Source organism: Chrysochloris asiatica, unplaced genomic scaffold, assembly GCF_000296735.1.
Source record: "Chrysochloris asiatica unplaced genomic scaffold, ChrAsi1.0 scaffold00025, whole genome shotgun sequence".
In the NCBI taxonomy this organism is placed as follows: domain Eukaryota; kingdom Metazoa; phylum Chordata; class Mammalia; order Afrosoricida; family Chrysochloridae; genus Chrysochloris; species Chrysochloris asiatica.
Window position 1 is genome coordinate 1,860,292 of NW_006408543.1, and position 27,846 is coordinate 1,888,137.

Genomic DNA, 27,846 nt, shown 5'->3' on the forward strand with positions numbered 1-27,846 from the left:
AAGGGAAAGGTGTTGGGGTGGGGGGCAGGACAAAAGTGTGGTTAGGGAAGGGCACTGGGTGGGAAGTATGGATGGAGCTCTTACAGAAGGGGCATAGAGGAAGTCCACGTGAGGAGGCTGCCACAGCAGAGACCTGCCCCAACAGTGCAGGCAGTACCCAGAAGGGGAGGGGATGGTTGGCCTTGTTGCCGAGATGACAGGGGCTCAGCACCCCCAGGTGTGGCACTTCTACTCGGTCACCTTTCCCTCACATCATCCCCTGGACAGCTTGTGCTTTGTGAGGGGCCAATGTGGGATGCTGCCAGATGGGGGAGGCTTCAATGAGCCTTCTTCCCTGGTATAGAGCGACTGGCCATGAGGCTGGTCCCCTCTTGTAGATGACTGGAGTGGGAGCTGATGACAAGGGGACCGGTACCAGTGGGCAGGCTGTTGGCCAGCCACATCCTCCAGAGCCACTGGGGTTGCTCCAGGACCATGGACAGAGCCGCCATGGGGGCTGGGTACTGACACTCACACTGGACAACACAGACTTTCCCTCACCACTGATGAGTACCAGCCAGGGCAGCGCCAGCACCTTCCCTGGAACTGGGCCAGTCCACTGACGGCAGACAGACGCCCCCTAGCTCCTGCACACAGACATGCAGACCACCGTGGAGATGAAGGAGCCGTGGTGCCACACAGTGGGTAAGTGTGCGCTGCTCACTGGAAGGTCCCTGTGCCTCCATCAAGGTGACAGCGGCCTTGAAAGCCCGACAGGGTCCCAGTGAGTCGGCCCTGACTCCACAACAGAGGAAGTGGGGAGTTGGAGTTTATGTTAATAGCATGAAATGCTCTAGAAAAGGATCGCAATCATGGTGTTCCTTACGTTACGAAGAATGTGACCCACGTCACTGACTCACACACACAATACAGAAACTTTGTTATATATATTTTCACCACAACAAAAAATTTTGAAGACAAGTTTGCCAACATATTAGATGTAAATGGAGAAACTGTGAATCAGATGACTATTTATTATTTAAATTTAAAACCCAGACTGCAGCCAAGTAAATACAAGATGGGAAATACAGAATGTGAAAGAGACTTAAATGTCAGATAGAAGAACACCTAACATATAAATCAGGGGCTAGAAAGAGAGAACGGAAAAAGTAGGAGAGGCAATATTTGAAAAGGCAATGGTGAGAAATTTCCAGAACTAATAAGACTCCATACACCCAATGATTCTCAAGAAGAGAAACGAATAGAAATCCACATCTGCTCACAGCAGCAAAACATTAGAGAACACATGAGACATTCAGTAGAGCAGGAAGGGCGATCTCCCCACAGGAGCAATGAGACCCATGAGCTTTCTCCCTGTAATACCAGAGCAAGAAGACAAGGGGAACAGCGCTACAAGTGGACCCCTACCAAGGGGTGCGTCTACTGCACTGTACACTGTAAGAAAGAAATCAATCCGAAAAAAAGGTCGGGGAAGAAGCACGTACCAACCTAGTTTCTACACCTAAGCAAACTGTATCTCCAGAATGAGAGTGAAATCAAAACATTTTTAGCTAACTGGAAAATAAAATTTACCAACAACCCCTTACTAAGGGAACCTTTCAAGGCCATACTTTAGGAAAGTCTGAGATGTAAGAGAGAATGATGAATAAGTAAAAGGGGTCAACTGGGTAAAAATGGACACACTCATACTGTAAAGCTAATCAAGCTGTAAGAGCTCTCACACAAGAGCGGGAGGAAGCTGGAGGAGGGATCATCACCAGAGTCACAGCTGTCTCCTTCTCAAGTCCCCGTGTTGTTCAGGGGAACACAACAGCTCTATGTATGTATAAATCTCAAGATGACTCAAAGTAGAGAGCTGTACTGAGAGACAGAGTGTGAACATACATAGGGAAGTATGTGTGTGTGTGTGTGTATGAGAGGGTGCCTGAGAGCACAGGTGTGTGTGAGTGCATGTGTGTTGTGTGTATGTATGTCTGTGTGCATATTTGAGTGGATGTGTGAGTGTGTGTACACAAGTGTGTACATGTGTAAATTTCAAGACTAAGACTAAAAGAAAAATGGACTGAGTGTGTGCATGAGAGGGTGTATGTAGTTTGAGTGTGTGTGTGTACATGTGTCTGTGTATAAGAGAGACAGAGAAGGGGGTTGGAGATAATGAAACTGGTAAAAGACAAGATCACCAAAAGATCTAGTTGCAGTTACTTTGAGGAGGTGATGATTGGCTGCTCTTGAAAAATACAAATGGTATCTGTGGGCTGTAGTCAGATTAGCACAGTGAAGGTGCAGTAAGACAGTGCAGCATTCTTCAGAGGTAGACTCTAACCACCTCTCAAAGAGTCTCTAACAGCCAGCTAAAGAAATGAGTATTTCCTTATAGAGGAGCTGACTTGGATTCCGGATGAGACCTTTACAATAAATGAAAAGAACAACTACCAAGGTTTTCTATGAATGTAGTCCTTTCCGTTCTAGCTCAGACTTCTGCATACCAGGAGAAAGTCGTCACCTTCAGACTACGGTGTCTAGCTTTTACCAGTCAGCCCTAAAACGGCACTTGTCATTGCTTTAACTACTGCAAAATGGAAATTACTGACAAAAATTCTGTAAAATATTAACCTGATATTAAAGGATAGACAGTGATTACTGAGAAACTTCTCCCAGTTATAAATTAATATTATAAATACTAAAAATTCATATGCCCATGAACATGCATTACCAGCTAGAGTCTACCTTACCCATTCTCCTTTATGTCCAAGTCATCGAACATCTGAATGAGGGAGACAGCCACTTGATACGCATCCTTTGTGATCGTGGGCTCCTCCAGGAGATGAGGGGAGAGCTACACATAGGAAGGAAATGCATTGGAGGCACAGGGACTGCAAGACCTGACTCCCTCCCAGAGCTTGTCTCAGTCACTACGATCAGGGCCCCAAACAGGAAGAGCATTTGCTCAGCCAGTATCTGAGCACTCACCACATGTCCTCGCAATCACAGAACTACAGTGTTTAATCCCTGGGTTAGGATGCAGCCACATCCCTCCTTATCAAGCACCCACCTTGAATCTCTAAGACTGAAACATGATAAAATTGGGGCTTCTACATTCTGACTCATATCGACCCTATGCACAACAGAACCAAACCACTGCCAAGGTCTACACCATCCTCACAAACGTTGTTATGTTTGAGCCCACGGATGCAACCTCTGTGTCAATCCATCACCTTGGGGATCTTCCTCTTCTTTGTCAATCCTCTACCAAACATGATGTCCTTCTCCAGGGACTGACCCCTTCTGACAACATGTTCAAAGTACCTGAGATGAAGCTGGGCCATCCTGGTTTCTAAGGAGCAGTCTGGCTGTACTTCCTCAAAGACAGATTTGTTTGTTCTTCTAACAGTCCAGGGTACCTTCAATATTCTCATCAAACACTATAATCCAAAACCATTGGCTCTTCTACAGTCTTCCTTATTCACATGCATATGAGAAGAATGAAAACACCATGGCTTGGGTCAGGAGTACCTGAGTCCTCCAAGTAACATCTTTTCTCTTTAACACTTTAAAGAGGACTTGTGCAACATATCTGCCGAATGCAATACATCATTTGGTTTCCTGACCTGCAGCTTCCATGTGTGCTAGTAGTAAATCCAAACAAAATGAAGTCTCTGACACTTCAGTTTTTTTCCCTGTTTATTATAAGGATTTTTGTCTTCCTTACACTGAGGTGCAATCCATACTGAAGGCTGTACATACTCTTTGGTCTTCATCAGTAAGCATTTTAAGTCTTCACTTTCAGCAAGCAAGGTATCCTCTGCATATTGACGGGTGTTAATGAATCCCCCTGCAATCCTGAGGTTACATTCTTCTTCATAGAATCCAGTTTCTTAGATAATTTTCTCAGCAGACTGAATAAATAAAGTGAAAGGATATGACCATGATGTACACCTTTTCTAATTTTAAACCACACAGTATTCCTTTGATCTGGTCTAATGATTGCTCCTTGGTCTATGTACAGGTTCCTCATGAGCGTAATTAAATGTTCTGGAATACCCATTCTTCAACAATGCTATCTATAGTTCATTGTAATCCACACAGCAGAGTACCTTTGCACAGTCAATAAATCACAAAGACATCTTTCTAGCATTCTCTGCTTTCCCTGGAGATCCATCTGGTGTCAGCAGTAATGTCCCTTATTCCAAGTGCCCTTCTGAATCCAGCTTCAATTTTGAGCAGCAACTTGCTGCAACTGTTTTGGAATTATCTTAAATATATGTGATATCAATGACACTGTTAAAAAATGTCCACCTTCTGTTGGTTGACCTTTCTTTGGAATGGGTAAAAATACGGATCTCTTCCAGTCGGTCTTTCAGATTTCTTGGCATAGACAAGTGAGTGCTTCAAGTTGCTGAAACATTTCAATTGGTATTCCGTCAATTTCTGGAACCTTATTTTATGCTTGGACTTTCTCCTTAGATACCATTGGTCCTTGATCATGCGCTACCTCCTGAAATGGCTAAACACTGAATCAATTCTCTTAGGTACGGTGACTGCATAGTCCTTCCATCTTCTTTCAGAGATTTTCACATGGCTCAGTATTCTACCCAGAGAGTCCGCTAACATTTCAAGTCAAGGCTTGACTTTTTTCTTCAGTTCTTCCAGCTTGAGAACTGCTGAGTGTTTGATTTTCTAATTCCAGGTCTTTGCACATGTCATATAATATTTGAAATTGTCTTCTTGAGCTGATCTTTGAAATGGTCTGTTCAGCTCTTTTACGCCCTCATTTCTTCCTTATGCTTTAGCTTCTCTACATTCAAAGGGCACATTTCAGAGTCTCTTCTGACATCTATCAGGATATTTTCCTTCTTTCTTGTCTTAATGATCTTCTTGATATCATCCTACAACTCCGTCAGTCATTAGCATTCAATGCATCAGATCTGTTCTTGAGATGGTTTCTAAATTCAGGTAGAATATACTCAAGGTCCTATTTTGGTTCTCGTGGACTTGTTTTCATTTTCTTCAAATTGCTTAACCTGAACTTACATATGAGCAATAGATGATCTATTCCACAGTCTGCCATGGCCTTATTCTAACTAAGGATACTCAGGTTCTTTATCTCTTCCCATAGATGTAGTTAATTTGGTTCCTGTGTATTCCATCTTGTGAGTTTCACATGTATATGTATTGCTGCTATTGTGAAGTGCCGTCAAGTCAATTCTGACTAATAGCAACCCTGTATAGGGTTTCTGAGGAGCAGCTGGTGAGCTTAAACAGCCAAACTTGTGGTTCAAACTAACCTTGCAGTCCAATGTATTACCCTGCACACCAGGACTCCTATGTATGTGTAGTTACTGTTTATGTTGTGCAAAAAAAAAAAAAAAATAGTTTCAATGAATAAGTTATTAGCCTTGCAAAATTCTATCATATGACCTCCAGCATAATTTCCAACACCAAGGCCATATTTTCCAATCATTGATCCTTCCTCATTTCCAACTTTTGCATTCCAATTACCAGTAATTATCACTACATCTTGATTACAAGTTTGATTCATCACTGGCTTTGGTGGTTGGTCTTTACATTTGAATAACAGTTGTATTAACGAGTCTTCCTTGCTGCTCATTGTTCTTAGGGACCATCAAGTCGGTACCAACTCACAGCAACCCTATATACAACAGAACAAAACACACTGCCCAGTCCTGCGCCAACCTCACAATCTTTAATACGTTTGAGCCCATTGCTGCTTCCACTGTGCCAATCCATCTCCTTGGGGGTCTTCCTCCTTTGCTCCAACCCTCCACCTTACCAAACACGATATCCTTCTCGAGGGACTGGTCCCTCCTGATAATAAGTCTGAAGTATGAGAGATGAAGTCTGGCCATCCTGGCTTCCAAGGAGCACTCTGGCTGTAATTCTTCCAACACAGATTGGTTTGTTCTTTTGGCAGTCCATGGTACTTTGAATAGTCTCTTCCAACTCCATAACTCAAAAGCATCAATTCTTTCACGGTCTTCCCAATTCACTCTCCAATTTTCACATGCATATCACAGCTTGTTAATGAGTGAGCCTTCTTCCAATTCTGATGCGATGTTTTTACCCATGTAACCCAGCTTCTCAGATTATTTGCTCAGTATATAGACTGAAAAAGTATGGTGAAAGAATACAACCCTGGCACACACCTTTCCTAACTTTAAACCATTCTGTGTTCCCTTGTTCTGTCTGAACAACTGCCCCTTGGTCTGTGTACAGGTTCCTTATGAGCACAATTAAGTGTTCTAGAATACTTATTCTCCACAATGTTGTCCATAGCTTGTCATGATCTACACAGGCAAAAGTCTTTGTATAGTCAATAAAGCACAGGTAAATAAACATCTCTCTGGTATTCTGTGCTTTCAGCCTAGAGCCATCTGATGTCAGCAGTGAGATCCCTTGTTTCACGTCCTTATCTGAATCCAGCTTGAACCTCAGGTTCTGTCAACATACTGCTGCAGCCATTTTATGAATTATCTTCAGCAAAATTTTACTTGCATGCAGTATGATACTGTCCAATGATTTCTGAATTCTAGTGAGTCAGCTCTCTTTGGAATGGACACAAATATGGATCCTTTTCAGTCAGCTGGCCAGGTAGCTATCTTCCAAATTTCTTAGCATAGATGAGTGTCTCCAGTGCTGCATCCGTTTGTTGAAAGGTTTCAATCTCTATTCCATCAATTCCCAGAGCCTTGAACTTTGCCAATGCCTTCAGAGTACCTTAAACTTCTCCCTTTAGTATCACTGGCTCTTGATTATATGCTACTACTTTAAATGGCTGAACGACGACCATTTCTTTTTGGTACAGTGATTCTGTGCATTCCTTCTGTTTTCTTTTGATGCTTTCTGCATCATTCAATATTTTGCCCAGAGAATCCTTCAATATTTCAAGTTGAGGCTTGAATTTTCTTCTCAGTTCCCTCAGTTTGAGAAATGCTGAGTGTGTTCTTCACTTTTGGTTTTCTAACTCCAGATCTTTGCACATTTTGCTATAATATTTGACCTAGTCTTCTCAAAGTGCCCTTTGAAATTTTCTGTTCAGTTCTTTTACCTCCTCCTGCCATTGGCTTTAGCATCTCTACACTGGAGAGCAAATTTCAGAGTCTCTTCTGACATCCATTTTGAGTTTTTCCTTCTATCTTGTCTTCTTAATTCCTTTTGCTTTCTTCCTATATGATGTTCTTGATGTCATCCCACAACTCTCCTGCCTCTTCGGTCATTAGTGTCTAATGCATCTGTTCTTCAGATGATCTCTAAATTCAGGTGGGGTATGTTCAAGGTCATATTTTGGCTTTTGTGGACTTGTTTTAATTTTATTCAGCTTTAGCTTGAACTTTCATATAAGCAATTGATTGTCTGTTCCAGTCTGCCAAACGGCCTTTTGAGCTGATAATATGGAGTTTTTCCACTATCTCTTTCCACAAATGTAGTCAATTTGATTTCTGTGTAGTTCATCTGGTGAAATCCATGTGTATTTTATGTTACTTTAAAAAAGTTATTTGCAATGAAGAAGTCATTGGTCTTGCAATCTATCATAACATCTCCAGCACAAGGCCCTATTTTCCTACTACTGATCCTTCCTGTTTGTTTCCAACTTATGTATTCCAATTTCCAATAATTATCACTACATCTTGATTACAAGTTTGATCAATTTCAGACTGAAGAAGTTGGTAGAGTTCTTCAGTTTCATCCTCACTGGCTTTTGTGGTTGGTGAGTACATTTGAATGATAGTGGTATTAACTGGACTTCCTTGTAGGCATATACGTACGTATTATCCGACCACAGACAGCGCTATATTCTTTTCAGACAATTAATGTAATCCTGATGAGGCTTTCTACTCCCGTAAGGATTTACACCCTCGGAAACCCTGTACAGGGTCGCTATGGGTCGGAACCGACTCGACGGCACTTAACAACAACAACAATTCTTCTTCAAAAGGAGCTCTGATAGCGTAGTGGGTACGACTGCTATCCTCAAGGTCAGCAGTTTAAAACTATCAGCTGTTCCGCGAGAGAAAGAGGAGGCTTTCTGCTCCCATAAAGATTGGCAGCCTCGGAGACCCTGTGCAGGGTCACTATTATTTGGAATCGACTCCATGGTACTTAACAACAACAACATTCCTCTTCAAATTTGTCATTCCTGGCTCAGTAAGCCATATGACTGTCCAAATCAAAATGGCCAACAGCTGTCCATTTCAGGTCACTAATGCCTAGGAGTCTTGGTATGGCACTGCCAGATAATACACTGGACCCTCAAGATTGGTTTGAACCATAAGGTCTCTAGTTCAAACTTACCAACAGCACCTCAGAAACCCTTTACAGGGTTGCTATGAGTCAGAACTGATTTGATGGCACTTAACAACAGCAATGCCTAGGATGGCGATCTTATGTATTCCATTTCATTTTTTATGACTTTCAATTTTCCTAAATTGATACTTCATACATTCCATGTTCCAATTATCAATGGATGTTTGCAGCCGTTTCTCACACTGAGTTGTGCCCCAACAGGAGATGACAGTTCCAAAAGCTTTGCTCCATCTACATCATTAAGGTCTACTCAACTTTGAAGAGGCAGATCTTCCCCAGTCTTGTTTAGAGGGCCTTCCAACCTGGGGGATTCATCTTCCGGCACTACATCAGACAATGTTTCATTGCTATTTATAAGGTTTCTAAGGGCTACTCCCTCAGAAGGACCACCTATTCCCTTGTCCTAGTCTGTCTTCGTCTGGAAGCTCCACTGAAACCTAGGCACCATGGGTGACCCTGCTGGTGTCTGAAACACCAGTAGCATAGCGTCAAGTATCACAGCAACACACGAGCCACCACAGGACAGCCAACTGGAAGATATGTGGAGGCAGAGCCCTAAAAACCAAAAGTCCCATCAAGAAATAAAACCGTAAAGCTCAATTCATCCATTTTCAGTAAAATGTATTGCTCCATTTACAGAAAAAGCAAGCACATTCGGCTTCTGTCTACCAATGTGCACCGGGATTTCCAGGCCACCTCTAGGAGTGGGGAAGCCTCGGACGCAGAGTCCAGGTGGTGCAGACCCTGAGGCACCAAGGACAGCAGCCATCCCCCGGGCAGCTCTGATTCCCTGGTCTGAGTTGACAACCTTCACACTGTGCAGAGGGCAGGGCCGTAACACCCACAAATCTACTCCACAGTCCCAATAGGTGTCTGCACCATGACTATAAGGGCTTTGCTGTTTAGTTAATATCTCACTTGTCAACACCTTGCATTTGATCTTGTGACAGACACAACAAAGCAAGTCCTCAGGAGACCAACAGCTATAAATGCCTTTTTTTCTCCAAAATTTTTACTTATGTGTAAATTAAGCCCGCTGAAAATAATCCATTTCTCACTATTACTAACAATTCTAGTGATATACGCATGACAAAATTACTTCTAAATAAGCAACTTTAAAAGAAAGTGGAAGGTCACCAAAGAGGAGGAAGGCCCCAGTCATGCAGTGACTTACTTCACATGGTTCTTCTACCCAAAGTCTTTGGAACTCCGACCAAACCACCTTTTGACCTCGCTAGTTCTGGGTACGAGGCCTGCTGTGGAGCTGCAGGTAAAGGTGCAAAACTGCAAAGTCTGTTTGAATCACAAGGTCGGCGGTTCAAGCTCACCAGCCACTCCTTGGAAACCGTATACAGGGTCAGAACTGACTCAACGGCACTTCACAGCAACAACAACCGTTCTGGGTGATAGAAGGTGGGGAGCTGCTGATATGCTATGATTCTGTTTTCAGTAGTTAGCTATTTACCATGATTGTAAAAACTTTGAACTCTAACTTGAGTATAAAACGAGCCATCTCAGAAGCAGGAGAGAGGATCTCACTACTATCTAAGATGAAGACCCAGGAGTAGAACATGTCCCTTGGACCCCAAGATTTCTGCACTGAACTTCCTCGACCCAGGAACAGAAATCTGACAGGGCAGCAGCAGCCAAGAACCCAGAGCCAGGGCACAAGCTAGAGTGACGGGCTTCCCAGCCCACGGAGCAAGTAAAGCCTAGCGCCTCTGGGCAGGAGACATGCTTGAAGAGTGGGGTGTGTGTCCTGCGGGCATCTATCAGCAGTCCTTAAAGGACTCTGTATCATTGCCCTAGCAGAAAGAGGCCTGCCTGTGGGACTGCTGAGTGGACACTCTCCTAACTGGAACAACTGTGCCCTGGCAATTTCTAATCCTACAATGTAACCAGTTCACTTCCCTAATAAGCTGCGTAACTGGGAGTACCGTCTCTGAGTTCTGTGTGGCCATTGCAGTGAATCATTGTGCCCAACTGAGGAGAGAGAGTTGTGGCAGGAATGTTGGCTGCCATTTTTGACAACCCTCAACGAGATGGACTGATACAATGGCAGTAACAATGGGCACAAACAGAAGGAGCTGGCATAGGCCCGGACGACGCTTTGTTCTGTTGTGCACAGGGTCACCATGAGTCCAAACTGACTGAACAGCACCTAACAACAACTCTGTAACACAACTGTACAGAAAAGAGGTCTCCACACTCACCTGAAATTGTTTTCCTATAAACAAATACACCATAGAAAAGGTGTACCATCATTCACAAATCGCTTCACCAATGTTGAGACTCCAAGCACAATGGATGCTTTTTAAACCTGATGGTAAGATACCACATCTGTACTACTTCACACCCATAAGGATGGCTATTATCAGAAAACAAAAACCAGTAAGTGTTGGCAAAGACGTGGAGAACAAGTCAGTGTTGGAACGTAGAACCTCCTTCCTTAGGACCCCGCAATTCCACTCCTAGATGTGTGCCCAAGAGGACTGAGAGCAGAAACTCAAAGGCTTACTTGCACACCAAAGCTCACTGCCGCTAGTCAGCCCAGGGATCCATAAGCAGATGAAGGATAAACACAATGTGGTCCGCTGAGTGTCATCGCTGGTTCCCCAGGAAGTCCTTGGATTTGACAAAGTGCCTTCTTACATTACACACAGCAGAGTTATCCCTCTCACAGTAGCAGCTACTACTGTTTACAAATGCTTTCCATCAGTCAAACTCCCATAAAGAGCAATCTGGCAGCGCCCATTTGAATTACAAATGCATGTGCCCTATGACCCAGAAATGGAGGTGGCGGGAGTACTACCCAGGGTTCTTGTGGAAATGTTTGGAGACATTCTTGGTTGTCACACAAGGCAAGGGGGTGCTACTGGCATCTAGTGGGTAGAAGCCAGGGATGCTGCTAAGCTTTCTAGAATGCATAGGGCAGCCCCTACCACAGTAAATTCTCTGGCCCAAAGTCAATAGTGCAAGGGCTGAGAAACCCTGGCCTACAAGATATACTTTCATATGTGCAAAATAAGAGGTGTGAAAGGTTATTCTCCACAGTACTATTGTTATGTTGTTGTTGTTGTTGTTAAATGCTATGGAGTCGGTTCTGACTCATAGCGACCCTGTATAGCGTTTCTGAAGAACAACTGGTGGGTTTAAACTACCAACCTTGTATTCAAACGGACCTTGCGATCCAGTGCTTATCCTAGAGCACTCTATTGGGACGCTGTTAAGCAGCCTAAAAAGAGAATACAGAAACTACAGACTGATATGGAACACTGTGGAAATGTAAGCAAAAGGGAGCCAGGAGTGCCTAGAACTGATGTAAACAGAATGCGTGCACATGTGCTCATCCAGGCAAAACAATCTTGGCAGGTGCTCACAAGCAATCTGCAGCTCTGGTTTTCTCTTGGTGAGGGGAGTCTGGGGGGTTAGACAGGGTACATGAGCATTACCTGCAAGCACTGACCAGAACACAATGTACCCCAACTGCTAAGGATGCAAGTGTCGTCCCCAAATCCTCCCCGCCTCTGGTTATCAGCCCCATTTGGGAATGCTCTGCCTCTGTTAGGTTAAAAAAGCAGGATTACTGTAGGGTGTCTCTTGAGTCAATCTCTTCTCAGATATAAAAGTGATTACACAAGCAGGCAGAGATGAAAATGATCAATGCCAAGCCATGTGGAGCTCTCCAAAGAATGGGGAAACAGGCCTTTAGGCCCCTCTCCTGTCTGTCTGTTGTTTCTGTCCCAGCATCCCTGACAATGGAAGCACCACATACCCTGCTGTGGTGGATGTGCTCCAGGTCATTGAGATAATATTCCTCAATCGAATAGGGCTTGCCTTCCACTTCAAAAATGTGCGCAGGTTTCATTTTGTTTTGAACAGGAACTGCAAAGTAATCTGCAAACTCTTTACAGTTGATGGTGGCCGACATGAGGATGACCTGTGAGACAGAGGGAGGAGAGCCAGCAAAGTCAGCAGGAACCACCGGCAGACTGTCTTTCCGAGAAGGGAATTCTCTTTAGATTTCAGGTTTATTGTCTGCTTCATCCCTGTACTTAATCACTTCCGAGAGTTTAACAGAATACCTTTATTTAATCTCTAGTCTGAAAACAAACTTGCAGTTCAAAGAATGCTTAGAGACCAACTGTTACTATTTCTCTTCAATGACCAGGGGACTTCAAACAGTTCATGGAAAAATGGAATTCAAAGAGAGTGGGATTTTCCCATGAACTTTTTGAAGACCCCTTTGTAGTTCCTCAATTGATTAAACTTACGTCTCTGATAAAGTTATACTATCACCATTATCTAAAAAGAAACAGCATCGGAAAACCATTTGTAAAACAAAACTAGAAAATATGTTCCAGAAAAATGAGGCCCTAAACCAGGCAATGGATCACTGTCCCGTATATAAAGTCGTTGTGAGTTGGAGCCAACTTGAGGGACAGTTACCACCACCACCACCCAGCAAAGAAGAAAATAAGGGGCCCAGAGTCTTGGCTCCACCCAAGGACCCAGGGAATTCTCAAACGACAGCTATGCAGTAGCCAAGAGAGGAGTCAGTCCAGATCGGTAGGAACCGCCTGCTCACGTGTGCCAAAAAGCAGTCAGCCAGCTACTGCGAGCTGTGCCTGGAGAAAGCAGCATGTCCAGGGCTCTGGGCCATTCACAGTGGCCAAATGCTAAGCAGGTGGTAGGCATGGCAACTTGGCTGGCTGCAACTACCCCCAGCATGCACAGGGAGGCAGTCCTGCTGTAGACATCTCAGCAGGACCGGTAAAAACTTTATGTATACATCATCAGTATACTTGCAAGGCAAACAAGACTCCACAGTATCGCCCTTTGACATCCACTGTGAACAGGAACATCTAAATGGACCAAGACTCATTCTGTCATGTCTGATGTTGGAAGGATCCTGTGATAAGCCACTTGGGGGAAGGAGTGGTCCCCAAAGGGATATTCCAGTGGCCGCACACGACCAGTCAACTGCCTTCTAAGAAAAGGCCAGCTGAGTAGGGGCCTCCTGCCAGCCGAGTATGGGCTCTGAACTGCTGAGAGATGGGCACTTGAGCCTCTAACAAACCAACTGCAACCTGTTGTCAAGTGTGGCCTGCTGACTGAAGAGTCTGGACTAGTAGGGAGCTGGGCCCATGAATTTCCAACAAGGGTAGGCCCAGTGTCGGGTCTAGAGGGCCACGGGTACCAACAAGGCCAATGGAATAGAAAGGAGCCCATGGACCCTCTGTCTGTGCTCCCACACTGAGCCTGCTGACAGTTCTCTTTACAACAGTAATGAGAATCTTTGGAGAGAATCAGGGACTAAATCATGTTCCCCTAAGGAGCTCTGGTAGTGTAGTGGTTACGAGTCGAGTTATTAACTTCAAGGTCAACAGTTCAAAACTACCAACGGTTTCGCAGAAGAAAGATGAGGCTTTCTGCTCCTGTAAAGATTTCCAGCCTCGAAAACTCTATACATAGAACAGAGTCACTATGAGTCGGAATCGACTCCACGGCACACCACCACCACCACCAAAATATGTGGCCACTTGGCTGGCCCTGACTCTGTGTGGTTTTGCAGTGTGTCATGATGGGAGGTAGGAGCTATGTAATGATGTCATCACCCACACACACACCATGATGTGATCTGACGTGATCAGCACCGATCTAATGTCACTACACTGCGTGCTGGAAAGCCTCACTTCTGTCAATGGGGCTGGATGCCATCTGCAGGATGCCATCTGCAGGATTAGGTTGCATCTGGAGTCAATCTCCTCTGAGCTATAAACAATTAAACGAGCAAGCATTGCTCAGAGGGACCTCCCACCAAAACCGACAAGCCGGAAGTGGTGGAGTGTGTCCTTTGGACCTGGAATCCCTGCACTGTGCCCTGTGAAGGTCCTGGATCTAGGGGAAGCTGGATGCCAAGATCAGGAGCTCTTCAAGGCCTCCTGGACCTCCAGGTGCTGAAAGGAGCCAGGATTCGGACGCCAGCCTCCTGAACAGTGAGAGAATGCACCTCTGTCTCTGTTAAAGCCCCCTCCCCCACACCCCTACCCCAACTGGTGGGACTTCGGTTAGGGCAGCACCAGAGAACGAAAATAAAGAGCTTAAACAAGTTTTTCTTTTTCTGTTTTTTTTTTTTAACGAAACCATCTAGAACTTGACTTCAATTGCTTGGTCCAACTACAGGTACCAGGAAGGATTCCATATTTGAATAATCCGCTAACACTGAAATTGACAGACACACCATTTCTTACTACTTACACACCAGGTCCCTGACCCTGCCCCATCTCCAGCAGCAGGGGAGATGATGGTTTTTAACTACAAAAAACTTCTGCATGTACTCTAGTCATCACTTCAGAGGAAAACTAAAACTCTTAAAATAACAAGAAAGGGCCCAATCTGCTGAGCAATCTTCAATGAGTCCAGAAAAAGGACTGATAGCTAACAGGCCATTTCTCTCCTTGGTTTCTGGTCCCCTGGAGCAATGAGAGCATCTACTACAGACATGCAAGTCACCAGGTGAGAGTGTGGCCATGCTGAGACCAAAGTGTCCCACCCTGGGGGAAGGGGTGAGAAGAAATGTCCCCCTAAGCAAATAAGTGGATTACACACTTGAAGGCAAACGCCATCATAATTCAGAAAGCAACTGTTTCCCAGTAAAATCAAAGCCGTTAGCAGTCCTGTTACATACGGTATGCACACCCCGACCTGAAACCCAGCAGGCACTGTGTTCTGTTGTGCATCGGGTCACTAGGAGTCAGAGCCAACCTGACGGCACCTAACAACAAAAGTGGCCTAACTGAGCAGCCTGACACTTAGACTCATTTCGCATCATTATCACCAACCCTTGGCTATTTTGGTCTAATTCTCACCTTCCTCCTTTGTGTTCGAATAAGATGTAATTAACATTTGCCATTCCCACTGATTCTAAGCTAATTTATAATTTAGGTCTCTAAAACAGCAGTTCACAGACTGTCCTCAGCATTCAGTGTGCTTTATCTAGTGCTGTTTTTAAAGCAGGGATTGCAAATTCATCCACGTCTGTGATAGTGAAGGCTGTGTATTGCTACTCTGGTTTCCAGGTATGATGTCGCCATCCTCCATGATGAGACCCCATCTAATGCAATCAGCTCAAAGAGATTTTCCTCAGGGGTGTCTAGTAGGAGGGAGCTTCAAAACGTCCATGGATAAAACCCATGAGCTTTTCATTCACTAGAAACACGAATGTTCTGAAGCTCCCCAGGATCCTACTCGGGATCCTACTTCATCTGGCTCTCATCATCTGTGAGGCAGCGGTCCACGGTGCTGCCTGCATTCTTGGGATTTTATCGACCACTGCCACCACATGAGTCAGAAGCCTCCAATCTGGCATCTGACCCAGAGACTTGGATGTGCCGGTGTCTATGACTATGAGCCACTTGCTGGAGCTAAGTTTCTCTGACTGTATGCATAAGCTTCTCAGGGTTTGCGTTTCTACAGAAAGCAGACGAAGACAACGACCCTTCACACTGTGGTATTCAATCAAAATCAATGCTCCAGTCCCCGCGTCTGATTGTAGCCCACCATTATTAAATCCTTTTCTGTAGCCTGGAGAAAATTTTAGAACTGAATGTAACATTATAACTGAAAAAGCACTCCACTGCACGCTGGGAGAGAAGACAGGGCTGTCCGCCCTAAATATTTCTGTTACTCATAAAATGAAAATTACCTTCACAAAACGTGAATTTGTTCTTAAAAGTTTGCGGACCACCAACAGCAAGAAATCCATTTCTTCAGTTCTCTCGTGCACCTAAAGGATAAGAAGGGGGCATCAGAGGGCAGGCAGTCCCTGGTGAGGGGAGAGATCAGGCCCGTCCTTTGCTACATGGAGTTGGCACACCAGACCAGAACCTCAGGCCTCGCAGGCCCTGCCCCACTCAGCGTTTCTCTTTGGGGTCCGGCAGCATGTGGGGCAGAGTAATGTTTGGCATCATTGGCCCTTCCCACTAATGCCACCAGTTCCACAGGTGACTGTGACAAGCCGAAAGCCCTCCATCCATGCCTACGCAGAATCACTGGAGCAGTCCTTGTAGGAGCGCAAGTTACCACACACTGCCACTCCCATGGCCTGAAGTTGGGCTGCTGCCTCATGAGGAAGCCAAGGGGGCCGAGGCACTCCACAATGTGCCACCTGACAGCACTCGGCCACAGGTCAGCCCACAACACGTACACTAGCACTGAGTTAGGCTGCAAGGTCAGTGCCAGGCCATGAGCAGCAATAACACCCATGAGCACTCGGGAGAGCAGTGGCTTCATGCCCCTTCGCAGATAGAATCCTTAGACTGAGCCAGCCTGGGACCTACAGCCAGCCCGTCCCCACTTTGCCCAGAACCTGCTCACACAGCAAAGAACAAAGGCACACAAGGTAACTCTCCCCCAGAGTCAAGAGATCTCAACGCCAAAAACCCCAAATCAACCGCCATCAACCCGACTCTACCTGATGGCAACCCCATGTATATAAGGAGCAGTGACTCCACCTGGAACATCTCTCTCCCTAAGGTGAACTGTCACATGCAGGCCCACATCCACGTAGCTTCCTCACTTCCCACAGAAGCAGGTATGCAGAGGCAAGAGGGAAAACTCAGTACCTGGAGTGGGTACCGTTCACATAACTAGGACTGGCAACCCTGACAAAACCCCACCCAACCCAATTCTTACCCTGTCACCAGACTCCAGAACACTTCCCCAACTCCAACATCCAGCTCCGACGTGAGACAGAAAATAAAGGCTATCACCAGTGCTGTGCCCCTAAAATGAGGGCTTCTCCCTGACTCTGGGGGCATCCTTACTCCTCCTCAGCCTTCAATGACCTCTTCAGTGGTCCCTGCTCTGACCTCCCTCCACAGCACAGACACACACAAATGGGCAAACATCTGCCTCCCTCAAATGCCTGTGAGCAGAAACCACGACTCGTTCATCTTTTATAATCTCAGAAGCAAACGAGCTACCTTTTCACAGCCGGTACTTCTCAAGCACTGAGAAATTAAATACACTGTCAGCAGCCCACTTTGAACTGAATGTCATTCCTCAACTTGTGCTCTTATATTTCCTTTTAAAGTCAAATCATCCCAAAGAACATGAAACATACTGTTTGTAACCCAAAACTCCAAATATTTCCAGTCTGTTCATTCATTAAGCAAGTCCCTGCCAGAATGCCTACTTGGTGCTGGGAAGTGTGACTGGTGTGGGGCTACTGGGACAGACAAACAATCTTCTGTCAGTCACTGCTGACCCTGAAGAGACACCTTTTATCAAATGCCTGTGAGGCTAGGATGGGTGTGCCTGCATCACCAAGTCTGTGTGGGCAAACACGGTCACCACCAGACAGAACTCGTCAGCACCATTCACTATGTGGAACCTAAGAAGGGGCTCTGGGTATGAACTTGTTCAAGCTCAAGTCTCCTCAGGTAAAATAGGCCCAAGGGGCAGCAAAGAGTGTCCATAATGAAGACTGTCTTGAGCTTCAGACCACCTTTAACTTAACCACTTTCTACATTCTACTTTCATCTCTATCTCATACAAACACAAATTGTCCTATGTCACAAAGAAAAATTCTGAACCATATAAAACCTTACACATCATTGCAAATGATACTAACAGGTCATTTTCCCTCTTCAAGCCTCCTCTCCCAAACCCCCACAGCAATTTAAAACCAGAAAAGAAATGTAAGATTATAAATTCACAAGCTCAGGATTACCTAGCGTCATGGATCGTACTATGCACCCCCAAAATGTACATCAACTTGCTGGGCCGTGATTCTCAGTGGGCTAGCAGTTATGCAGTGATTACCCCATGACAGAATCTGATGTGACTGGATTAAGGGTGGGATGCCAACAACTGTAGTCAAATGTAAAAGAGAGAGAGACACAAAGAGACCTACCACCACCAGGAAAGAAGCCAGGAATGGAGTATGCCCTTGGGACTCAGGTCCCTGAACTGAGAACCTTCTAGATCCAGGGCAAGACTGATGCCAAGACACACGAAGATCTCCAGAGAGTGCTAGGTCTATAGATGCTAAAAAGGGACAGGGACCCTCCCCCTAAACTATGAGGCAACACAGAGAGCGCCTTCTCCTGTAACTATGGCCTGAAGTTGGCCTTAGAGCCTCCAAAACTATGAGTGACCACATTTCTGTGTGACCAGAGCACTGAGACCCCAGGAATGCACCAGTGCTATTCATGAGCACACACCAACGGACAGTGGCAAGGCCTTAGCCTAGACAGGTGCCCAAATGGCTTGACTGTAGGCTTTATAAGCACCCAGCCCCATCTCACAGTCCCTACAAACTCTGTGATTATTACAATCCCTCTAGAAAGAAGTAAGTCACCTCGAGACATAATTACTAAAGAAGTTTAAAACTCAACACTTGAGGTGGAGGCATATTCAAAGCTTCTAGGAACATTTTTTAAAACACAAATCTACCCCCATCTCCCACCCTGAAGAACACTTGTCTAAAATATCAACAAAATCAATTCAGTGTTCCATCTTTACAAAGTCCAGAAATAATGAGGGAAGAGGAAAATCAAGAAAGCAAGCTAAGGGAGGCAGAAACAGGGCCCACAGGAACATCAGAGCTTTTTAAAGAAAACGTACACAGATCAGCGTCGGCCTTGTCACTGCTATCTTTAGCTACTGCTGGCCCTGATCTGCACTAGCTGGAACTACCTCTCTGTTCTCTTCATCTGATTGTGGCTAACACTCGGAACCAGGGATCAGCAGGCTTTCTCTGCAAAAGTCCATCACACTGCTCAAGTCTGCCATTGCAGCACAGAAGCAATCATCAGTAATATGTAAATGAGTGGGTGAAGCTATGTTCCAATAAAACTTTATTCACAGAAATAGGTGCCAGATTTGTGCCATGGGCCACCGTCTGCCAACTATGTGCTAAACCTCGGCTCTTTCAAAGTCTTCAGCACTCCATCAGTGTCTCCGAAGTAAGAGCAGAGGCTTAGAAAGGAAGACGGCCTTCTCCAGTGGAACAGACGGGTCCTTTGTGGCAGGGCCCCTCACACTCCCCTGTACTGTGCCCTGTCAAGGAGGCTGTCAACACAAAAGCACTCACTTCATCAATGAACACATGTGTGAACTCCATCAAACTCTTGGCACTAACGATTTTCTGAAGCAGGACTCCGGTTGTCATATAAATTAACCTGGTGTCTTCCGTTGCTATCTTCTCTAAGCCTACCTAAAATTGAGCAAGGAAAAAGAGAAAGAGGACGTTTCCAGGTTTAAATGGCTCCCATTTAACTACCAAATAAATTTATGTCCATTTATAATGGGGGTAAAAAAAGGGGGATAAAAAAACGATTACATATCACAAAAAACACAGGGTCCAAACGAAAGCTGAAGTTCTCAAGTTGGTGTGTCACCCATGGCTGGACCAAGAGGACTTGGCCTATCGAGCCATACTGCCGATGTCACTTCTATATTACAACAACCTTATCTGCAGACATCTTCTAGATGCACAGGCATCACGGAAAGAGAAATGCCACGAGCCTAAGAGCTCTCTCCTTTCCCCTCGACTCAGAAAGAAAAGGTGGTTTTCAGAGCATGGCGCTCCCTCCACCATTGTTCAGCCATGCCCCAGTTCTGCTCTACAAACAGTGGGTTCCATTTACTTTCTGGCAGGCACGAACATTACTATCAACACCTTCCATCACGCAGACCCAGCCAACAAGAGGGAGGAGCCAGGGCTGGGGCTCGCTCCTCCCACCTCACCTGATAGCCCACCAGGCCCCCCAGAGTCCAGGCTCTCTCTTTACTGATCCATCTGGCAATGCTGCTGGCCCCGATTTTCCGGGGCTGCGTCACCACAATGTTGCAGTAGGTGGAGCACTGGATGCAGTGATCCAGGACGTACTGCGGGAGTTGAGTGCTCTTACCGCTCCCTGTGGCTCCGTGGATGATCACCACAGAATTGCTTTCTATCAGAGAAATAACCTAGAAAGTTAAAAAAAAAAAAAAAAAATCTCTTTCAAAATTGCCAGAAAACAAACAACAGTGGAAAGTATTATCTATGCACCAAAACCCTTATTTCGGGAGGCACTCAAAATTTATTTCCCTTTCTGCTTTAAATGTTAGATGATTACTTCATCATCTGAACGTTACAAAGGAAAGCAAAATGGCCAAAGGTGGTTATTACAGGGAGAACCCACTCCCTAAACTGTGCAGCCAACTAGCGTAGCCACAGGAGACCAGGCCACGGGAGCTCAAGCCACGGAAGTGGTGTCATGGGAGACAAGACCACTGGAGAAGCAGCCAGGGAAGCTTCAGCACTTTAGGTCTCAATTTCTTCATCTGTAAAAATGAAAACACCAAATTGGATTTCCATGACTCTGAGTCTAAATTTGTTTTTTTTAAAAATTTTGTCAGGAAACTAGAGACAATCCTATTAAGAAACAGGGAAATGCAGCTGTTAATGCACTTGCATGGCCTTAGAATTCCATTACCATGCTTCTAACACCTTTTCAGCATTAACTTCCACTTTTCCAAGTATGATTACATTTTAAACTTCTCACCTGACTCCCACACCTAAATTTACTTAAGCTCTCTTATCCTCTAGCAAGTGGTATGTTCAGCAGATTCAAATTAATGTTAATACTGACCTCAAAAGATTAATATAGTACATCTACTCTACACAAGCTGTACTAAAGCAAAACAAAAATTAAATTTGGGATCATTTACACTTTTATCTTTAACTGGGAACACTGGTAGAGTACACACAAGCTTCAATATACTTACTTTTAAACACATCTGACCACATATAGTTATTAGAGATGTAACTATCCTAGTGATAAATCTGGCTGCTCATAAAACACTATCAAACTGCTTAATCACAGACCAAAAAAAAAAAAAAACCCAGCCCAAGAGGGAAAGAAGCCCCGTGGTGCTGTGGGCTGCCGGCCAGCCAGGGGGCTCTGTTTGCTGCAGAACCCACGCTGGCAGTGAGTCTTAAACAGGAAGTGCTCCTGGGAAAGGAAAGGGTTGACTTACAACCACTGCAGGGGCCAGAGGAGAGGGGCATGCTGACAGACTCCGCCCAGGTCAGGAGACACACTCCGGTAGATGCTTACTCTTAACTGACAAATAGAGGTGTGGCTTCTACCCAGATACCCCAGTCCTGACCTGAGCAGACCCCCTGCAGTGGCCTGAGAAGCTCACAGACCATAAACTCAAAGGAGGCATTTATTCAAATGGCAAGGTTACACTGTGACAAAAATATATTTACCTCTTCCTTACACCGGGTTATGGGCAAATCAGGATATTTATAGGTTGTCTCTGGTATGCAGGTCACATTGCTTAATTTAGCCAACGGAGGCCTAGGACCTAGATTCCGACAAAACAAACAAATACAATGTGATTCCTCTTCTGGAAAAAGACACGGTAAAAACCTTGACTTCAGAGCTCATCTCTCAGCACACGCTCCCACGCCCCACAGCTGACATGGATGCAGCGTCAGCAGATGTCCCCTGGCAGCCCCGTGGCAGTAACATACTGGACACCTCAGTGCATCCCTCCTGCCCCTCTCAGCCATCCACACTGCAGCCTTCCAGGTCAGAGCCTTTGAAACACCCGGCACTTCATTAGGAGTTGTTGTCAAGTGCCGTCAAGTCAGTTCCGACCCAAAGGGACCTTGTATAGGGTTACTTAGGAGCGGCTGGTGAGCTTGAACCTCTGTCCTTGCAGTTCAAAGGACTCTGAAGTCCAGCGCATTAACCCACAGTGCCTTATTAGAGGTTACTAAAATGATTATCTGACAGGAAAAATAAACAAAATCTTTTCTTTAAACTTCTGCTGGAATGTACCAGCTCGTTCTGTGTTCATGCCTTGCCACTGAATTGAATGTGTGCTGGACAGGCAGGCCAGGCACCATGGTACCATGAGGGGTAGCCATGCTTACATGGGTGGGAGTTCAGGTGTGGCACACACACACAGGATACAAACTTCTACTGGGAAGTACATTTTACTTTCAAAATAAACTTTCAAGGCTGCCTATGTCTTGATGTGGCCCTGTAGGATAAGAACTTGACCACAAGGTCGGTCTGAACTGTAAGGTTGGCAACTCAAACCCACCAATCACGCCTTGGAAACCCTATACGGAGTCGCTATGAGTCAGAACCAACTTGATGGCACTTAACAACAACAGTCTCTCCCAAGGAGCCCTGGTGGTGCAGTGGGTTAAGTGTTGGGCTGCTAACTGCACAAGGACAGTGGTTCAAACTCATGTGCTACTCCTTGGGGGAAAAGATGAGGTTGTCTGCTCCCATAAAGAGTTATAGTCTCGGAAACTGTAGATCATTTCTACTATGTCCTATAGGGTCACTAAGAACTGGCCTTGATTCACTGGCAATGGATGGGGATAGGGTTGGTGATTTTCCAGCCTCCTCTCTCTTCAGGGCTCTGCCCACACACACAACCCACCTGCCTGCCTGCCCCTCTCTGTCCTGCGTCTCCTCCTCTATGTTTAGCCACCTTCCCTTCTGCCTAAAAGCTTCTTTTTTGCTCACCTGCATCTTGTCCTCTGCATAGGGCCTCACTTTCATAGTTGGTCTATAATACAGAATTAAAACATTGCTATCTTCCTGTCACTGACCCACACAATGCATGGTACCAGTCAGATCAGGGATAATCTCTCAAAGCAACAATGTGCTCTCTGTGGACGAGGGTCCTTCCTGAGCACTAGTGGCCACTGACTCGAAGAAGGTCTAAGGTGCAGTGCTTTTTCGGCTCTCACCGCTTCCTGTCCCCTCCGTTTTAAAAGGGTGGCAGAAGCCTCCTGCTTTCCCATCTTGTATACCTGTTCCTGGGGACCCTGAGGTACAGTGGGGGAAGGGCTTAGCTGCTAACTCAGAAACCCCACGGGGCAGCTCTACCCGGTCCTATAGAGTCATCATGGTGATGGGCTGGACTTTGCACGTTTCCTATCTGCTCCCAGTCTCCCCCCTTCCGGAAGTACTCTCACCTAAAGAGACCTCAACCCTAATGCACTACTCCTGACAGCTCCCATTTTACCAAGGGTGCGAACAGTTCGTTTTAATGTCACCAAAACAGCACACACAGAAGTGAATAAGGAAAAGTGCATACACCTTCCCATCCTTGATGCTAGAGGGCTCACAATCCATAACGAGACCCCACCTCACTGCTACCCCCCCGCGAAAAAGAGCATGAGAGTCCACAGTCACTTTGTGTAAGAGCTGAGGCTTTGGGCCCCAACACAGCAAGGAGGTGGTCATAGAGGAGGGACAGATAGAGATAAAGAGAAGTCTGGCCAGTACTGACGAGGCTGACCTCACTGACCATCCACAGTATGAAGGCGGCTACTTCACCCTAGACATGCTTCAAGAAAAACTCCCCTAAATTCTAACTGCGCTGTGAGATGACGCACAAATCACGCTCTGCCCTTTTCCGGTCACTGGCTGCAGCCAGCCCCACACACGCTGCTCACTGACACCCAGAGCACCATAAGGAGGGTGGGAGTCGAGCAGCAGGGAGCTCACACTCCACAGGCCTTTCATCGGCAATTCAGTGACAAAGTCACGGATGCCACCAGGAGCAGCGGTATGGCACACCGAATTCCAGCCAATCAGCCCACACATGGCAAGTGAGGTCCAAAGTGACACGAGTCCTTTTCAGCTCAATTAGGACGCTTTTATGCCCATTAGCTCTTTATCCTAGGCCATGAGCAGGCACATACACACACGAGTTGGAAAAAACTAGGAGCCATAAACACTGCTGCCGATTTCACTAAGGCACCCCACTATGACAGCAGCAACTAGTTCATCAGTCAAGGGTTCCAGACGACACAAGCGATATGACACATGAAGAGTCAATTCCAACTCACAGAGACCCTATGTAGGAAAGAGAACAGTGCTGTTGACCTTTATGGGAGCAGACAACAGCCTTTTTCTTTCTCCTGGAAAAAGGCTGGTAGGTTTGAACAACCAGCCTTTCAGTCAGCAGCCCAACACTTAACCCACCATGCCACCAGTGTTCCTTTCATTCGTCTCTGTAGTTGCTGTAAAGTGCCATCGAGTCAGCTCCGACTCCTAACGACACTATTAGTTTTTCTGAGGAGTAGCTGGTAGGTTAGAACCTCTGATTTTGAGGTTAGCAGTCCAGTGCTTATCCCACAGCACCACACTAGGATTCCCATTCATCACTGTTATTGTTTGTTGATATGTGCCATGGAGTCAGTTCCGACTCACTGCGACCCCCACACACAACAGAACAAAACACTGCGCGGTCCTGTGCCAGCCTCACACTTGTTACGTTTGAGCCCACGGCTGCTGCCACTGTGTCCATCCATCTCACTGGGGTCTTCCTCTTTTTTGCTGACCCTCCACTTGACCAAACATAACGTCCATCCTTTTCCAGGGACTGGTCCTTCCTGATAATATGTCCAAAGTCTGAGAAACAAAGTCTGGTCATCCTGGCATCTAAGGAACATTCTGGCTGCACTTCTTCCAACACAGATCTGTTTGTTCTTCTGGCAGTCTGTGGTATTTTCAATATTCTCCTCCAACACCATAACTCAACTGCATCAATGATTCCACAGTCTTCCTTATTCATTATCCAACTTTCACATGAATATGAGGCAACTGAAAAATACCATGGCTTGGATCAGGCACACCGTAGTCCTCAAACTGATAACTTTTCTCTTGAACACTTTAAAAGAGGTCACTGTTGAGTCCGTTCCAACTTACAGCAATCCTGTATAGGGTGTTTCTGAGAGGCAGCTGGCGAGTTTGAACTGCCAACCTTATGGTTTGAACAGACCTTGCAGTCCAGTGCCTTATCCTACACTGCCACACAAGGAGATGCCAATCAAAACGTCAGTGAGCTACCATAAGGATAGCTACTATAAGAAACACGGAAAATAGCAAGCCTGTGTAGAGACTGAAACAAACCCTCGCCCTGGCATTGGTGGTGCAGTGACTGTGGCAAACAGTTTGACAGTTCCCAAAAATGTTAACCTCTCAATGATCATCTGCCCCAGCATTCCCACTCCTAGGTTACACCACAAGCACCGAACCAGTCATGCAGAAAGAAACATGTGCCTCAGTGTTCCTTGTAGCACTACTCCCAACAGCAAAAAGGGTGGAGACCACCCAGGTGTCCATCAACAAAATATGGTACAAACATACACTGCTACCTTAACCCGAATTCCACATTGTTGTTGTTGTTGTTGTATGCCACTGAGTCAATCTCAGCTCACAGTGAGCCTTTCAGACAGTGGAGTACCGCCCCACAGGGCTTCCAAGGTTGTACATTTTTACAGAAGCAGATGGCCACATTTTCTTCCACAGAGCAGCTGGTGGATGTGAACCACTGACCAAGTACACAACCACTGTACCACTGGTTTCCATAATGGACACTGACTCAGCCATCAAGAGAAACGGAGCTCCAGTACCTGCCACAACATGGTGCATCTGGATGGCACTGTCTTGAGTGACAGAGGTCAGACACAGAAGAGCAGCGTCTGACCTCACGTCCATAAAATACCCACAACAGGCCAATGTGCAGAGACCACATTGTGGACAGGGCAGGGGGATATGAAGGAACAGGGTCACTGCTGAAGGGATGGATGCCTACTTGCTATTAAAGGTGATTTAAACATTTGGAAATGGATAATTGGTGATGATTGTGTAATTAACATCACTGAACTGTACAAATGAAAACAGCTGAACTGGCAAATGTTTTGTTCTATATATTTGACCACAGTAAGAAAACCACATTTATCTGTGCACATGTAGAATGGATTTTACATCAAATCATAGGAAAAAGAATATGCAAACATTTATTTTAAAAGCAAGACAATGTACACTACAAAAAAATAAGTTTAATTACTGCATTACTGACTTAGCCATAAAATTATATATTCAAAATGGCTAATTATATATCACTTTTTCTCCAAGTATGGGTGGTATTTTGAATACAGACTTAGCTTGGAGGGCGATTAGTGTTCTGTTTTCAGTGATTATCCATTCTACATGGGCCATTCTCTCAACCCCAGAAAAAAAGGCTCCAGGGGCAGGAGAAGCGCCACTAAAAATACCTCCATACCAGAAAAGCCACAGTGCTGGGGAGCTGAATCACAACCTAAAGATCCTGGGCTGGACTGCCTCAGAGCCATGCTGTGAAGCAGGAGGAAGCCATAGTCTCCCCCGAAAATCCGGAACTAACAGGCAGTCTGCATTCCTGATGGGACCCAATTCCCAAGATTTCACACATGCCGTTCTACGTTGATACGGATGCCTTCTCACCTGGCCCACTGTTCGGATGAGCACTGCCGTACATGTCAAATTCTTGTGCTTCCAGCTGTCGGTATTTGTTAATGTACTCCATTTCTGAGCTCTTTTGACTGGGTGGCCTGTAAAGAATATTAAAAGTTAGATCCTACTTCCAAAAAGCCAAGAAACCCACTAACACCTGAGGAATTCTAGACTAGTTACTTTTACATTACGTCATGGAAGAAAATGCAAATTGGTCAATAAACAAATGAAAAAATGTGCCAGCAGAGTATCCAGGTAAATGGCAAAACCAAAAAGGTCTGGGAAGCACTAGTGTGACTATAGAGAAGCAAACTGCCTGAGTTGACTGGGGGCCTGGGTGGGCATGTGGACATGAAGACTGCTCTGAAGGGCTATCTGCCAGGACCCAGCAAAACACACACACACACATCTCCCACACATTTGTCTCCATATCCTCCTTTGAAGAACATCTGCACACACAAGGGTTTTGTTCACTCGACATACTGTCCTGACAGCTATGGACACTGGAGTCCAGGCAACCCCCTCATGAGGCATCCACTCCTCTAAAGGAGACACAGCACACACGTGTATAAGGTGCCTAGCAGGGACAGGGAGAAAGCTAAGATGGGAGACTTGTTTACAGTGTTTATAACTGTGGACAGACACGTGACAGTCTACTTGTCCATCACAGGCCTGGACACCCTCAGGGCCAGTTCTACTCTGTCACATGGGGTCGCTATGGGTTGGAATCAGTTTGACAGAGAAAACCTGGGGGGGGGGGGGGGGAAGGGAGCATGTCCAAGCTACACTGTGCCAGACTGGACTATGGTCAGCCACGCAGCATCTGTGTGCTGGCTCCAGGCCTTACTCATGACCAAGAGAGGACCCAAACATTGAATGATACAAAGCAACCCACAGATCAACGCTATCAATTACAATTAACTGCTATGCTACCTTTCATCATTAAGAACTTAAAAGCATTGAAAAACAAAAGGCTGTAGGAGACTGATACTTTTCATAAGACCCTTTTTAAAGAGTTTATTGCAGTGAAATAGTCTAACATTTGCCATTTCCAGCACTTTTCCATGTATAACCCAAAGATCTTAATTACATTTAGGATACTGTGCAACCATCACCACCAGCTAGTTCCAATTTTGTTTTTCATCACCCCTAACAGAAGACCAGAAGAGATGTGGGATGACATCAAGAACATCATACATGAAGAAAGCAAAAA

General features: G+C 45.5%; 1 protein-coding gene across 1 annotated transcript in view; it reads right to left on the reverse strand.

The window, feature by feature from the left end:
* TDRD9 (tudor domain containing 9) overlaps positions 1 to 27,846 on the reverse strand; it is a 110,954-nt gene that overhangs the window by 61,387 nt on the left and 21,721 nt on the right. The window contains exons 2-8 of the mRNA XM_006839604.1: positions 26,625 to 26,731; positions 21,590 to 21,687; positions 20,080 to 20,301; positions 19,424 to 19,546; positions 16,031 to 16,111; positions 12,098 to 12,262; positions 2,733 to 2,836 (exon numbers count right to left, since the gene is read on the reverse strand). Of these exons, the coding sequence (XP_006839667.1) occupies positions 2,733 to 2,836; positions 12,098 to 12,262; positions 16,031 to 16,111; positions 19,424 to 19,546; positions 20,080 to 20,301; positions 21,590 to 21,687; positions 26,625 to 26,731 (900 nt within the window). The remainder of the gene's footprint in view (positions 1 to 2,732; positions 2,837 to 12,097; positions 12,263 to 16,030; positions 16,112 to 19,423; positions 19,547 to 20,079; positions 20,302 to 21,589; positions 21,688 to 26,624; positions 26,732 to 27,846) is intronic.